General features: G+C 40.2%; 1 protein-coding gene across 14 annotated transcripts in view; it reads left to right on the top strand.

Annotated features, from left to right (window-relative positions):
• The window catches only part of LOC121528829 (calcium/calmodulin-dependent protein kinase type II subunit gamma), a 70806-nt gene extending 63741 nt beyond the window's left edge, over positions 1-7065 (top strand). For all 14 annotated transcript variants that reach the window (XM_041816449.1, XM_041816444.1, XM_041816445.1 and 11 more), the window contains 2 exons: positions 2016-2252; positions 4428-7065. In XM_041816449.1, coding sequence (XP_041672383.1) covers positions 2016-2248 — 233 coding nt within the window. In that variant the 3' untranslated portion in view covers positions 2249-2252; positions 4428-7065. The remainder of the gene's footprint in view (positions 1-2015; positions 2253-4427) is intronic.
• Positions 7066-15664: the final 8599 nt, after the last annotated feature.

Here is a 15664-nt window from a genome sequence, read left to right as displayed (position 1 = left end):
GCCTATTTGTTAACTGTACATCAATATTAACTAATTATTTAACTGTTCAGAAACATTTCACATGTCAGCGAGGCAGCACTGGGAGCAATTTGGAGTTCACTGTCTTCAGAGTCTCTACCATGGACACTTCTAAAAGCGGCTGCAGAAGTGCGGATTAAACCACTAACCTTTCAGTTGAAAGATGACTTCCTGGGCACTTTTCTAGCTCAGTTCATATGGCAGGAGCCCATGTAGGTTCTTTTCAGATGATGTCATGCAGCAATGGAGAACTCCCAATGGGGGGCAAGAAGTGATTTCTGCACAGGCAAACACTACCAAAAAAACCATGTGCATGACCATGTCAACCATTCAAAGTGCAAATGTAAAAACATTCTAAATTCTTAAGCTACTTTTGTGTCCTGAAAGTAGTGAAATATTCAGGCAAAAACTAAACATTATTTTAAAAAATTCACAGAGAAACAACAGTGGGCATGGATTAAAAAAGCCTCTGTCTTAAGCCTCGATGAGCGATGTCATCAAGTCCAGTTTTGCCGTGGTTTAACGCATAAAATTATGATCTTGCCTGTATTTCCTTAAGTGATATCTGTCCAGCCTCACTCAATGTGAGTGGACATCAGTCTCTTTTAAGAGATTTTAATGATATGGTTTAGTTAAGGGGTTTTCAAACTTTTTGGGCCTAGGGACCCCTTACAGGGAAGAACATTTTTCAAGGACCCCCATATAACCCTCATGCTGATTAAACATAAGTTAAGTGCCATTTTTACTCCTAGATGCTGTATTTTATACTCTTCAACCCAACTACAAGCTCTTGTCCAACTGAGTGTCGCTTTTTATTTATTTTTTAACCATTGAGCTGCCAAATAAGAAGCCCTCTGTGCTTTCTCTGAGGTTGTGGTCAGGTTCACCATTCGTATTTTCTGGCAGATGTATTCCTCACCCTTTTGTCGGAAAAAATCTTTTGTTTTGTTCTTAAACTCTGCATGCTTTGTCATCAGAAGACCCTTTAGCTTGGCAGGCTTAATGGCCTCACATGAAGATACAACACATTTTGGTCTTTCGTCGCTGTTTTCAATAAAACCAAACTAAAGATAGCTCTCATCATATTTTCTCAGTTTAGCTGGTTTGGCTGTAGCATCACTTGATGAAGTGGACGTAAAGTGACTGGTGCGTGACGAGTGATAGATTTACAGGATATGTCGCAATCATATCTGAGTTTTTATTGGCCCAAAGCTGACTTATGTGGGAGTCATTGGTTGATTTATGGCGCTGTGGTCCCTATATGTATTTATTTGCTTTTTAATGACATGGCGTTACTTTAATGATTTATTTCAAATTATTTCGCAGACTCCCAAGCTGTGGCTTGCTGACCTGCGGGGGTCCCTGGACCCCAGTTTGAGAACCATTGGTTTAGCTCAGTGGAGCTGATTGTTTGACTTCCAAATGGCTCTTTGTTTGGTACCGGTTAGGCTTTTAAATGCAGATTAAATAATGTCAAATAATGGAGGGAAAGAACAGTGGCACTTCAACAGGAGCTAGCTACAGTGGCTCACACTGAAGAGCCATTTCATACAACAGGCTTGTTCATGACTGGCACATCATCACTCGGTCGCTTACCTCATAAGTAATTTTGGATTGTTGGCACATAATCGTTAAATCAAAAGTACCTTTGTGACAAAATTACGATTTTTCTGAATATGTCAAAGAGGCTCTGATAGCCTCTTAGCTCAGTACAAGACTCTTTAAGACTCTTGTCTCCCTTCATCTGGCTAAACAGTTAGGCACTAGAAGGTCAGTAGGACTGAGAAATTTGCAATTGGTAAAACTGGGGAAAAAATTCACAACTCAAGCATGCCAATTTCCTATCTGACACACCTGATTTTTACAATACAATGTTTTTATTCGTAAGTACTCTAACACAGGGAGAAAAGGCAGCAAAAAGATTCTCAGAACCTCCCAACTCCATTGCTCTGTGTCTCTTAGACAAATGGATAATAAACTTTATCGCTCTCTTTCAGTGCTGAGCAAGAACAGCAAGCCTGTGCACACCACCTTGCTCAACCCTCACGTGCACCTGATTGGCGAGGACGCCGCATGCATCGCCTACATCCGGCTTACACAATTTGTGGACACCACAGGCCGCCCTCGCTCCAGCCAATCAGAGGAGACTAGGGTGTGGCATCGTCGCGATGGAAAGTGGCTCAATGTTCACTTCCACTGCTCAGGAGCGCCTGCTGCACCACTCCAGTGATCAGGTACCTCAAACAAACTTACAGCATGCCGTTAGAAACAAATCAGGAAGAAGGCTGAGAATTTTAAACCACTTCATGTGTAGAATTATGCAGATATAGTCTAAACTTAGCATTGCTTTAAATCTGGCTCCTCTGTGTTGGCTGTGTTTTACTTCAATGTAAGCCCTGCTCTGACCAAAGAGTCATGACTAAACTAGACCGTTTTAGAATGTTGCAGTTGTGTGAGCTGAGCTGCTGTAGGTAGAATCAGGCTGGCTGTTCGTGTTGACTGCATTTCAGTTAGACAGGTCTCCAACATGTGAGTTTAAGAATGCAAGGTTCGCCATGTTTCAACAGCCAGTCAACTCCACAGAGCTCAGTTCCTCTTCACAATAGAACTGGTCTGGGAATAACTGGAGAAACTGACTAAAGATAAAGTATCTCCAGCCTAGAGCTCACAACATAAATGGACTTAAAACCCCAAGGTATCCTGTTGGATCAGCACAGATGGCTCCAAAGCCTGGATCCTCTTGTTTTTTTATGTTTTCACATTTTGTTTTTTGCATATTTGCAACCATACCAACTAAATCACTGTCCTCATTCTTAACCTTACACTAGAAGTTATACGCAAGTACAGCAGGCAAGAAAAGATTAAGTGGAAACTTAAGGACAGAGAGTTGTTGTTATAGGCTTGATACATCTTCTCCAGTTTTAGTTGTGGGAGTTAACCAGTTCTCAGAATGTTCCAGTGATCCAGCCAGTTCCAATCCATCTTGTAGCAAATCTTTGGTTTAAACTGGAATGAAGAGCTGAATCAGTCTTTTTTGGATAGCGCCAATTTATAACCCAAGTTATCTCAAAGAGGGCAGGCCTAGACCGTACTCACTGATGTAGACTATTATCATAAAGACAAGCGCTAATCACCATGAGCTCAGTAATAGCAGCACCTAGCCTCATTACAGTAGAGAGAAAAACCTCCCCTTTAAGGAGCAGGAATGTTGAGCAGACCAGACAGGTTGACAGCCTTCTGCCAAAGCCATGCTGAGGTTGGAAAGGGATAGAGGTAGGGGTGGGTGAAAAGCTAGAAGGGGAGAGGGACAATAAAAACAACAAAACAACAAATGGAATTTTATGGCCGTCATGGCCATAAACCTATCTCCCATTTTGTAGGATATTGCCATAACGTCAATAATGATGGCAGGAGTATGTGAAGAATTACAAGTAACAACCATGGTTGATAGAAAACACAACTACGCAATTTGCATTGGCAGCTAGGATAATAATTAAAAAGAGAGAACTGTTGTAAGGTTATCATCTTTTAAATTAAGCCAAGAAAGTCTTAAGAACTGATTTAAAAAGTCTAGAATTTCATTGAAAAAGATCTAATCCTACTCAAGACTGGAAAAAATACACTATACTTTAAATATATCATGAAGTGACTCTGAAAAGGTCTTAAATAGTATTTTAGGTGTAACATCTTATGGGTCTCCTGGTTATGCTAACCTTGCAAAGATATAGTCTAGTTACACTTTTTTCTTAAGACATTATTGACATTTTTATGTCTGGAAACTGAAAACCTTCAAGAGAATCTGAAAATTTATTGAATTCATCAGTGTTAATTATGTCTTCCTAAAAAGAAAAAAAAAAAGTTGTTTCACATCATGGGACTCATTATCCTGCCTTTGGGCATTAATTCTGTCAGTCATAATCTCGCTACAGTAGAACAGCAAACACTTTAGGACAACAAAGTTCCTCTGAGTGAGAAATATGAGCTGTAAGATGCCGAGGCAGGTGCTAATCCATTTATCCTACGTGGTTTTTACTTAATTAACATACAGCTTCACCTCACTAAGTTGGTAAATCTGCTCTTTCAGTTTTGATGGGGGTTAATTTCACTGCTCTTATGTTTTCTCTTAAGTTTGGCTAATTAAAAAAAAACTCTAAGGGCATTCTGGTGTCCTTGAGGCTTAAAAATCTGCCATGTAGTCCAAAAGCACACAAATAAAGTCAAGCTGGGGACCTTTGCCACCCCAACATTGTCATCTTTCTACCTATTAGAAAAGCAGAAACAGTTTTTTGTAACCCTGTCTGATCCTTGACTGCTTGTTTCTTCAGATTCACCTTCTTTGGTCCGATTAGTAATTCAAAACTAATTAAAAACCATCCCCTCTAACGTGTCCCTCCTTCTCCTCCCCACAGTGGTCCTGAGCCTCCAGTCTACTGGAGTGTGTGTTTTGGGGGGCAGTTTTTTTCAGCGAGCGTGTTTCGGAGGCCCGTCCTCTGCGTGGATTGGCTAGTGCCAGGAGCCCGGCCGGGCGAGATCGCATCCCTCTCCACGTTACCAACCAATCCTGTCCCCTCTTTGACCTACTGGGGGCTGGCTGAACACAAGACACCGCCCCCATGGGATGATGCATGCATCTGGCGCCTGATTGGAGGGTGCGTCTTTGCCCTCTATCCCTCCCCTGGCAGCCATCTTTTTTCTGCCCGCACGACATGAGACGTCCTGCGTGAGGAGAGGATTTACAGTTGAACTTGTGACAGTTTATGAGTATGAGTTATGAATATGCTGTGTAAATTATGACTAGATGTACCAGAAACCACCAAAACCCAACCAAGCATTTATCTTCACTATCTAATAAGGGAGGAACAGAAGGGAGTGTGAGGTTAGCAGCTGAGATTTTGGACACATTTTTTTTGGCATTCTAGGGATTTCCGGGTAGAAAGTGTTGTGCTTGTTTACCCGGACGTTGATGTTAAGATGTAGGGAGATTTTCCCCAAACTGAATTCTAGCGGGAAAAAAAAAATCAAGTCTGCTCAGTCAGAGAACTTGACGACGACAGAAACTTGATATCAAAAACATGAAGCACCAAAGTGTAGAACTTTAGGCTTTTTATGTGTTTATGTGTTTTGTTTGTTTGCTTGTTTTCCGACCGAATGGAAAAAAATCATGTTGTTGTGGGACTTCTGGGGTGGGGAGGGGCGTCTGATTTTAGGTTACGTGTTCTGTTGTGTTTTTAGCGTCCCGTTCCCTTTTATGTTCCTGTGAATAAATAACCGGAGCCTTTTCCTTTATTTTCTTTTCTCTTCCTGACTGATCCTATAACCAAGGCTCCTTTTTGTTTTAAAGTTGTTGTTGTTTTTTTAAAGAGGGATTTTATTGTGCAAGTTTAAGCTAACCTGCGCGTGTTAGCACGTTCTGTTGTGTCTGTATGCAGTGGAGGGAGAGAGCGAGGCGGGGAAAGGCGTCTGCGTTTTGCATGTTTGCCCGCCGCCTCTCCCTCATTCACCCCCTCTCCTTTATCCCTTTTTTCTCTCTCTTAAACCATTCCCTCTTTCAACCCTCCCCTCCTTTTATCTGCTTTCTGCAAGGGCCTGGTTTGTTTATAATCACTGTGTAAATACAGTGTATGTATAGATATATGTAGAAAAGTGTAATATATGTACATGTATCTAAGAGACACTCATCCTGTGCGTTCGACATGGGAACCTTCCCATGTCCCCTGTGAACCCCACCTTCATCTTCCTCACCACTTCAAAACTGCTTTAATTCTTCTCCTTTAAAGTACTTCCTTGAAATATTGGTAGCTCTAGATCCTTCTTGACAAACACGAGCACACAGGCACCCACGAGCTACCAGCTCTTGCCCCATGGCCGCAAGACTGTTTTTGATCTTCAGAGACTGGGAATAAAAGTTGAAAAAGTTCACCCTTCTTGCCCAACAAGACTTTCCATGATAGTGTCCTTATACCTGATCCCACAATGCTGTGAGCCGTCCCTTCATATCATAAACACACACGCCTGGTGGTGTGTTTAGGCTTTGTAACATATCTGCACCACTGCTGTGTGACCACGGTGCCACCCTTGCTGTGCTGCTTAATTGTCTCCCTCCATCCGCAACAGTCGTATCTTAACCCCCCTCCCTCCCAATCCTGATATCTTCCTCCCCCTCCCTTCCTCCCCCCTCCTTCGTGTACCAATGTGTCCCTGCTCTTGAGATGTTTCTTTGTACCTCTCTCTGTTGTTTCTCCGTTCCCGTGTTACTGGTTTGAGTTTTTTCGTTGTCGTCGCTGTTGCTGTTGACTTGTCGTTTGGTAAAATTATTTGCCGATCTGCCAAGCTGAGTTCTGCACTCTCCCTCGCACACAGAAGAAAAAAAACTAACAAAAAAAAAAGGGAAAAGAGGGAGGACGTAAAGACAACACAAATTTACAGAAAGAGCAATCACCGATTGATCCAGACTAAATTATTTCTCATGTAATCTACCCTTGGTGGTTTTAAATAGTGCCTGCTCAGTTGAGAGGAGTGTTAAAGCCAGAGAGAGAGAGAGAGAGAGAGAGTTGGTGGGGGTGTGCAGGTTATTGTGACCTCCACTGTTAAACCAGAGCGGGAGACCTAGTTATATGCATGTTTCAGTTACGCATTTCTACCATGTACCTACCTGAATAAGGATGGAGCTAGTGTTAATATATGATATTTGCATCTTTTGAAATAAGAATTTCTCCATCCAGAATGTTGAATAGGTGACATGAAAAATATATTTAAAAAAAAGCAAAATTTTTAAAAAAAGGATTCAGGAGCCGTAGCTTGGTATGAGGCCCTCGATGTTAGCGTTTTCCCTGCGTTGTAATGATATACTATCGGGCTGCGCTTTCTCCCCCAGCCTTCACATGGATGCTGGAGTTTTTTTGCATGATCATGATGTACAATTAAATACAACCATGAATTGACGACTATCAAGTGTTTGTCTGAGTGTTAGTTGGTCTTCATCATAGCTTTGTTATTCTTCAAACTTGGATCTTGAAAGTATTTAATAAAAATACTATTTCAGCACTGGTTTGCCTCTCATGACTGCGTTATTTCTCTTTAAGTTTGACACTAACTTTGTGAAAGCCTGACCAGGATACAACTTTTAAGACTTTTTCTGTCATTTTGGGCTGCAGAAGTTACAACAGTTTAATAATTATTAATACCATGAGCATTCACAGATCATGTTTGAAGTTATTGCAGTAAAAAATAAATAGTTACATGCAAACTAGCCCTGCTTTGTCACCAAGCCTGTGTATATTATTATAGAAAGAGGCCTTCATATAATGGTCATGCTGTCAGATATCACTTACGCTAGCTACTTACAAATAGGGAATCAACAACAGCAAATAGACAAAGTTATTTTCAGTTTGATTTGCAGGGTTCAAAAAACAAATTATCTTTCATTTTATTTATCCCAATACTGACTACTATAGATTACATTAGTCTTTAATATGCTAAATAGATTAATTAGTGCAAATATGCATATGAAGTGAGGTGTTTTCTCACAGTAAGCTTTATTACAGTATTTGAGATACAGTAAAGCAGTAAAAGAGTGCAGGATATTTGACATTAAGGAGGGCTAAGTTGCTTGTCAAATGAAAGTTCTGTTTTCTGACACTGCTGAGTGATCATTAGTGCACGCTGTATAAACAACATATGTTTCGCTTCAAAAACAAAAAACGTAATGACATCAGAAAAACATGAACCCCCCATTGATAGATGCATTAATTCATGTTATTTTGATATCAGCTGATCATCATTGGCCCTCATCCAACAACTGTTAAGAAGAAACTTATTTTTTGAAATCCACATACACAGTTTTAAAGAAGATTATTACATTCACCAAAGTTTTCTTATCTGTAAATCTGTAAAGGTCACATATTACGTAAAAAACACTTTTTCAGGTTTTTCTAGCAAAAATATGTGGCCCTGGCCTGTCCACAATTCCAAGAATCAGAAAAATCCATTCCCTCAGCACCCTCACCTTTCTCTTTCTCCAACTATCAGAAAATTTGTGCTGAAACAGATTTTCCCCTCATGATGTCATGTGGGGAGTTAGCACCGCCCCCAGGTTCGATTGGCCCTCACCGCTTAAAAGAAGTCCCACCCTCCTCTCCTGATCTTCCTCTTAGCTGCCAGCTGAGAGGAGGATCAGGAGTGCCACATCCATCAAGCCACATCCGTTTCCTGAAAGGGCTCATTAACAGCTCATTAACATTTAAAGTTACAGACACAGAAACAGCTCGTTCTGAACAGGGCTGAAACAGAGGGGTTTTTAGACATGCAAAAAATCCAAAATTGGAATGATTTTTCAGCAACAAACTTCACGGGCATGTTTTGGGGACCTATAAGAACAATATAAACTTGTCTTAAAGGGGTAAAATATGTGACCTTTAAGAACAAAATCTAAGTGCTCCAGAACAGTATTGTGCGCATTTAAGAGCTTATACAGCAATGTGAAATTATAATTTTGCACTTTTCATCACTCATTTATTTTTAGTTAATAAAGACACAGTCATATAGACTTTAAAACTACATTTTACTGCATTTTTATTAATTTAGTACAATTATGTTATTATATACAGTGCACAAAAATGTCATTAAGCTCAACTTTTAATTTCACTTAAGTGATGTTAGATCTTCAAATGTGCAAATATGGTTGTAAGGTAAGCATGTTAATAGGAATAAAACTCTTATTAGACGTGTTTAAATGATGTTCCTTCATTTAACAGCATGAGATTATGGGATAAATGTAGGTTTCCATCATATCATATTCTTTTGAAAATAAAAAACTCCTTCCCAACAATTTAACAACTCTTTAATTCATCTTGGAGGCAACCTTTTCTTATTGCAGCATATATTTGATATCTACCCCTGGTGCTAAATTAATAGTAAGAGCTTCCATGTGTGGTTAAATTTAGAGAAGCACTACATTCACTTCCAAATTAAACATTTCTTATACCTGGAGTCCAGTGTATGGTTGTTTTTACTGTTTATTTTGATTTGAACATTACTGACATCTTGCTACTGTGTTTGCACACAGCCCTCAGTCTCATCCCCCTATATGGCCATAAAAGGGGCACTTAGGAAAAATGTGCACAAGCTCTGAGCTTATGAGGACATTTCTATTGGAAACTTTATTCAGAACAAAAAAATCTTAAGAGGATATTGTTGAATGAGGCCCATCAATCAGGCTGTCACTTTGGTCATACTGCCTCATTTTCTCCCACAGAATATTTTATTTTCTTTGCTTTCACTGAGAGAACTAGACAGTAGATAGATTTAGAAGCAGGGGTGAGAGAGTGGGGGCTGACCTGCTTAGATTCGAGGGCCAGAGCCTCATGAATTGGATGCACAATTTAATCACTAAGCTAAACAGGCACCATAAAATACGGTATTTTATAGGCCTTCATTCCCTTTAAATTTGCTCCATCCATCCTCAAACCAATCAAGCTGCCAGAGGAGTTCTGTGCTTCCTCTCTCTTTCTGCTCTGATTGTCTCTCACTCTGACGCTGCATACCTACTGTTCAAGAAAAATGTTTCCCAAAATTCCAACATCAGACCTTTTTTTTTTTCTTTGGCTTGATTACTGCACATTTTTGACCTTCTCAGCCTGGATTTAGATCGCCTTCCTTCTGCAGTCTCAGCCTTAAAAAATCACCAAATTTGGAGCTAATGGAGACACACGTTTGTGATTATGTAACAGTGCAACATTGATTAGTCATGCTGAATATCATCAGCATGAGTCCAATTTTAGTAAATTTTAGGAAGCCGATTATTTCAGGTGACATTTAGGACAAAGAAACTGGCTGTAACAGGATGAAGGTTTTAATTGAAGTGAATATAAACCAGCTCTCGAGCTTCCAAAGTGAAACTGGACCATGTGTCAGTGCTTGGCTGGATGCTCTGAACACCAGCTGGCACAATATTTGCCCTCCATACTCGTCTGTCATCACATAAAGTCAGATTAAGCCCTTCATAACGCTGCATAGCCACCAGGCCATTAACACAAGCACACACAGGATAAAACAATCACTGCCATCCGTTCAGCAGCTCGTGAATCGCCCCGTCTCTGTCTTTTCTCTGTGAAGTGTTGAGTAATGCTGCAGCCTTATTTAAAAAAGAGGCTTTTTGGTGTTATTTATGTTGGTCCCAGTTATTTTAAGGATTGTGTTAGTGTATGTGTGTCCCTGGGATGTAGGACAGCTCCCCCTGGTTCCTCTGCTTTCTGTGTGATTAATGAGGAGAGCTCAGCAGTTGGTTCACTCACACTCTGGCTCTTACTTTCTCAAAGACGCAGAGAGGGGGGAAACTCTGGAGGGATGTGTCTTGTTAGCTCTCTCTGACCTCCCCGGCTCTTCGTGTCAATAAAATTAGGAGAAAAGTCGACCCAGAACGAGCCTCCTGAATCTAAATTACTCTTGACCTTGTTGAGGTCGTTCAGCAGAAGTTTCTGTTGTTCTGTCTTGGGGCATAAACACAGCTTTACAAGCATTTATGATGATGTTACAACACCTTTTATTGGTTCAGTTTGTCATTTAAATACTAGAGCTTGAGGAATTTATCTGTTGGCTTCATTATTTCTGAAACATATCAACATAAAAATGATCCATTGTCAATTTTTCCCCCCGGATCAGTCTGCATCGTGGATTGTATATTAAGATAGACAGAGAAACCGCTGCCTGTTGGTGAAGCCAAAACACTTAGCGCTCCCCCTGCTGACTGGTTGTAGAATAGGTCAAGTGTTTTTATAAGATTTCATTCCTATTTTTTATTTTATTTTGAAATGTTCATAGTGGTAAGACTTGCTTACTTCCTGCAATGGCTTTAAAGGCTAGTAATTAGCCAAATAGCCCACACTTATGGAGCTCTCTGCCTTTTAGAGACTTTCAAGCAGCCAATGAGCAGCAGCAGCAGCAACAGGGTGTGCTTTTACTCAAGGACTGAGGTGACAGCTCTGTAGAAGGCAGGGAATGCTCCAGCTTCGCAAGTTTAAAGGGTCATCTGAAGGCGGGGCTCAGGACAAACGAGAAGTGTGACCAAGTCTAATCATTTTATCATCATTATGCGTACTCTTCTATGTATGCATCCCTTGTGCAATATTACATTCATAAACACAACTGTGTATGCTACCACTGTGCAGTGATGCATGCATAAACACCTCTGGATGCACTTTAGATAATGAATCGCAATACATTAGCACTTCTTCGATCAATCTCCTGCAGTTCTCTTGCAGACTGAGTAAGATTGTCCAGGATTTTACTATATTTTTCTACCCTCTACCTTAACAAGCCGTTCAGGGCCGAGAAGCATCCCCACAGCGTGATACTACCTCCACTGTGCATCATAGTTGGAATGGTGTGAACTTTCTTCCACTTGACCATGGAGTCTCCCACATGACCTTTGCCGAACTCTGGTGAAGATTTAAATGAGTTTTCATCAACAGCGGCTTTCTCTTTACCTCTCTCCTATGAAGCTTCGACAGGTGAAGACCCCGGGCAACAGTTGTTGTATGCAGTCTCTCCCATCTCAGCTGCTGAAGCTTGTAACAAGAGTATTCATCTGTGTCTTGGTGACCTCTCGTCTTCTTGCACACTCACACAGTTTGTGATGACGGCCCGATCTAGGCAGATTTACACGTGCTGGATTCCTTCCGTCTCTTGATGATGGATTTAACTGACTTATTCTTTTCAATAACTTTTTCTCTGAGTTGTTTGGAGTGTTCTTTTGTCTTCATGGTGAAATGGTAGCCAGGAATACTAATAAACCAGAGACTGGACCTTCCAGACACAGGTGTCTTCTTGCTATGATCAAATAAGACACATCCACTGCGCTGAGGTGTTCCTCATTTCACTAATTGTGAGACTACAAGCACTGATTGTCTGGACCTCTGTTGAATTAGGTCATTCACTTCAAAGGGCTGAATATTTATTCAATCACTTATTCTACATTAAATATTTTTGTTTAATTGGCATTACCTTGTTGCAATCTGTAGACATTAAAGAGGGTTTTTTTTTTGTCATTTTTTGGGGTCAAAAAAGTCAAATATATTGACCATGATTGATTAATAAAAGTGGAAAACATCCAAGAGGATGGACAGTTTTTATAGACGCTGTTCAAAGGTAAGAGATCAAAAAAGTCTTTAAAAACATGAGGCCAGTGGTCTGAAAGATCATTAAGATACATAATCTGAAAAAAGAAGAACCCCTACACTTTTAGACTTTTAAAATATTTTCTTAATAAAATTAATGAAGGAATTCTCAACCTTTAATTCATGATAAGCAAAAGGAGCCATACAGATCATTCAGGCCTAGATGTTTAACTCCTCTTGATTGCCTCTGCTTCTTCTTAATCATCCATATCTTGCGATCGAGGCAGTCAGAGCGGGGAAGCCTGCATACTGTACCAAATGTACCGCTGACCTCCTGCATCTTCTGTAGCTTCTCCTGGATCACCTCCCATTCACGGCTGTTTCTTCCCACAGTCTACATCTCAGCTCACATTATCTACAGTTATGGAGTCTCTCTTTCTTCTCGGACATCAGGATGTGCAAAAAGGACTATGCTTTGCATGTTTTCTGCACATGCATAAATCAGCTTTCAAACAGATTCATGCATGTGCAGGCAATATGCAAAGCATGGTCCTTTTTGCACATCCTGATGTCCAATTACACCTCAGGCCTTAAAATAACACTTTTCTGTCTGTCCTGTTTGTTTTCAGCATTCGTCAAGCAGTTAGATCATGCCTCAAGTATGAATGTTTTAGACCTGTAAAGTAAACAGCCTGGGTTTGAGTCCAACTTTTGGCTCCCTTCCTTCTCTCACCTCAGTTTCCTACTTGTCTGCTGTCCTATCTCAATAAAGGCACAAAAAGTCCATAAAAAAAGTCTCAAGAAACGACAGTACTCTCACATGATCATCACTTAAAATGTTATCTACCAAATATGTCAGTATTTGAAGGTATGTATATGTTTACCTCCCATCAAACAGCCAAATTTTCCCATTCCACTAGGAGCCAGTAGTAGACTTCCTACCTTGTCCCAAAAGCTGACTCATTTAGCTCATTATAAATCTTTTTCCTTGATTTTCAGTGGAAGCAAACCAATTCAGTGCAGCGAGGGTTTCCTCTGATCCTTCTTCTTTCAGAGGGAAACTCATCAGAACAAAAGAAAAGATTAACAAAGCTCATGAGAGGCTGAGGGAAAAATACTAAGCAGATTTACTTTCATTTGGAGACAATTAACATTTTGTTAACACTGTTGTTTTGTTTCATGTCTTTTCTAACTCATGAAATCCATAAAGTTTAGGCACTGAGGGGATGTCTACAAGAAAAGGTTCAATAAACAAACACATAACTACCTTGTGCTGTCGTGACTCGCAAAAATAATTTTTGTTTTGCTACATTCTACTATGAATCGATCAGGAAGTTTCCTCCAGAAATCAACTACTGGTTATGACTCTGCACAGGCGATAGCCACATCAGGGGCGGATTGTTTTCTGCCCGTCCGCATCTGTCCTTGGCATTACTGTGAATCTAAACACCTGGTGGGATGTACTTCAGACTTTGCACCAATGTCCACTCTGACTCAAGCATGAACTGATTGGAGTTTTAATGTCAAACTTCCAGATGAGTGTGCTTTAAACTTTGTGAGCAAAATATTTCAAGAATGAGTTGAGAGATTTTTGTCAAATTTTACAAAATCTACATCTGGACCTGAGGATGACCTACTTTGATTTTGGCTGTTCTGACCACAGAACAGTTTTTCGTTTTGCCTCAGTCCGTTTGATATGAGCTTTGGCCCAGAGAAGATGGCAGCATTTCTGGATTTTGTTCAGGTGTAGTTTCTTCTTGCAATTGTACTGCTTTAAAGGTCACATATTTTACTCCTTTAAGACAAGTTTATATATTGGTCTCAGAGTTCCTCAAAACCTGCCTGTGAAGTTTGTTGCTGAACAAACACTCCAGTATTTGATTTTTGCACGTCTAAAACCCCTCTGTTTCAGCCCTACTCAGAAAGAGCTGTTTCTGTGTCTGTAGCTTTAAATGTTACTGAGCTGTTTGACTCCGCCCCTCCGATCAGGAGAGGAGGGCGGAACTTTCTTCCAAGTGAGGAGGGCCAACTGAACCTGGGGGCGGGGCTAACTCCCCACATGACAACATGAGGGGAAAAGCTGAGGTTTTTCTACAGTAACAACTTACAACACTGTTGAACAGCAAGTACTCGTATGAGGACATTTGGACTTTTTACTGGTGTAAAAATGAGGAAATATAGCTGGGGCAGATTTTGGAAGAAATCAACAGTTTATGAGTAAAAATGAATATAAATGCTGGTTGCGTTTGGTAGAATGAATCTACACTGGTTTGTATTTGTATGGGACACATTTCCAAGGCAGATATATCTTTAAAAAACAAAACAAAACAAACAAAAAAAAAACATATGGGTAAATACTTTTTCTTTCAGGATATTTCCAACTCTATTTTTGCACCAGTTTGGTAGAATAAAATAGACCCTATATCCTCATATGAGGACATCATTTTCTTAACTCTGCCTCTCTAAAATGCTACTTTTATACCCAGTCATGTTACCTACCAATTGCAAGTTAACCAAACTAGATGCAAAATGCTCCTTTGCATTAGTACCAGTTACTTTTTCAGCCTTTTATTGCCCTTTACCTACTTTTTTGAGATGTATTGCTGCTATTAAATTCAAATTAAGCCTTTTTTTCACGAATTGGTAAAATGCCTCCGTTGAAACATCTGTTATGTTGTTTATGCTCTACTGTGGATAACATGAGTTTATGAGATTTGCAAAATGTTGCATTCTGTTTATATTTACATTTTACCTAGCGTCCCAACTTTTTTGGTTTTAAATTGTGGATTCAAACTGGAACAAAATTAGCTTTCACCCTCAAAAATACTGGAATAATATTCAGAAGAAAACTGAGTTAATTGATCCTATTAAAAAAAAAAAGGCCCAAAACTTGTCAGCAGGTAAATGTTTTAATACTCAACCATGATTCAGCACTTTACACTGAGGATCTGCAGGTGGGTCAAACACAGTAAAGGAGCTGCTCCTTCACCATCCGACCAAAGACACACATGAATCATATTTACATCAACCTACAGGATCTGCATGTTCAAACACCAAAATCTCAGGAATACAGGAGTAGTGATAGGATTGAGATATGTACAGGATTAGAACAACGAGCTCCAGACGCCGCGGCGTCCGTGTTGGAGGATCTGCAGGTTACAGGATGCTTCACGACACAATGGTTCACAAGACATCAAAGCACAAGTCCCAACACTTATTAGCAACAGTAGAAAAAGATCCATCAGGGCCGAGCTATCAGGCTGTAAAATAGAGCAACATCGCCCTCTTGTGGCCGCATAACATCTGCTCAGAGTACAACAGAACAGACAACATTGAAGAGTTTGTCTATCTAATTCAGTCAAGAGAATGCAGGACACATACGAGCTAAAGTCAGGACTAGCCATCTACCTATCTGTCTATCTAATCATCTATCTAGAGCCACCTGCTGGAATCAGTACAAAAAAATATCCTAACAACCCGACTTTCAGCTTCCAATGGCTTTTGAGAGGAATCTGTACAATTTAAAGGACCAT

This window comes from Cheilinus undulatus, linkage group 20 (assembly GCF_018320785.1).
Source record: "Cheilinus undulatus linkage group 20, ASM1832078v1, whole genome shotgun sequence".
Taxonomy (NCBI): domain Eukaryota; kingdom Metazoa; phylum Chordata; class Actinopteri; order Labriformes; family Labridae; genus Cheilinus; species Cheilinus undulatus.
The sequence above is the reverse complement of the archived record's forward strand: the minus strand, read 5'-3'. Positions and strand labels throughout refer to the sequence as shown.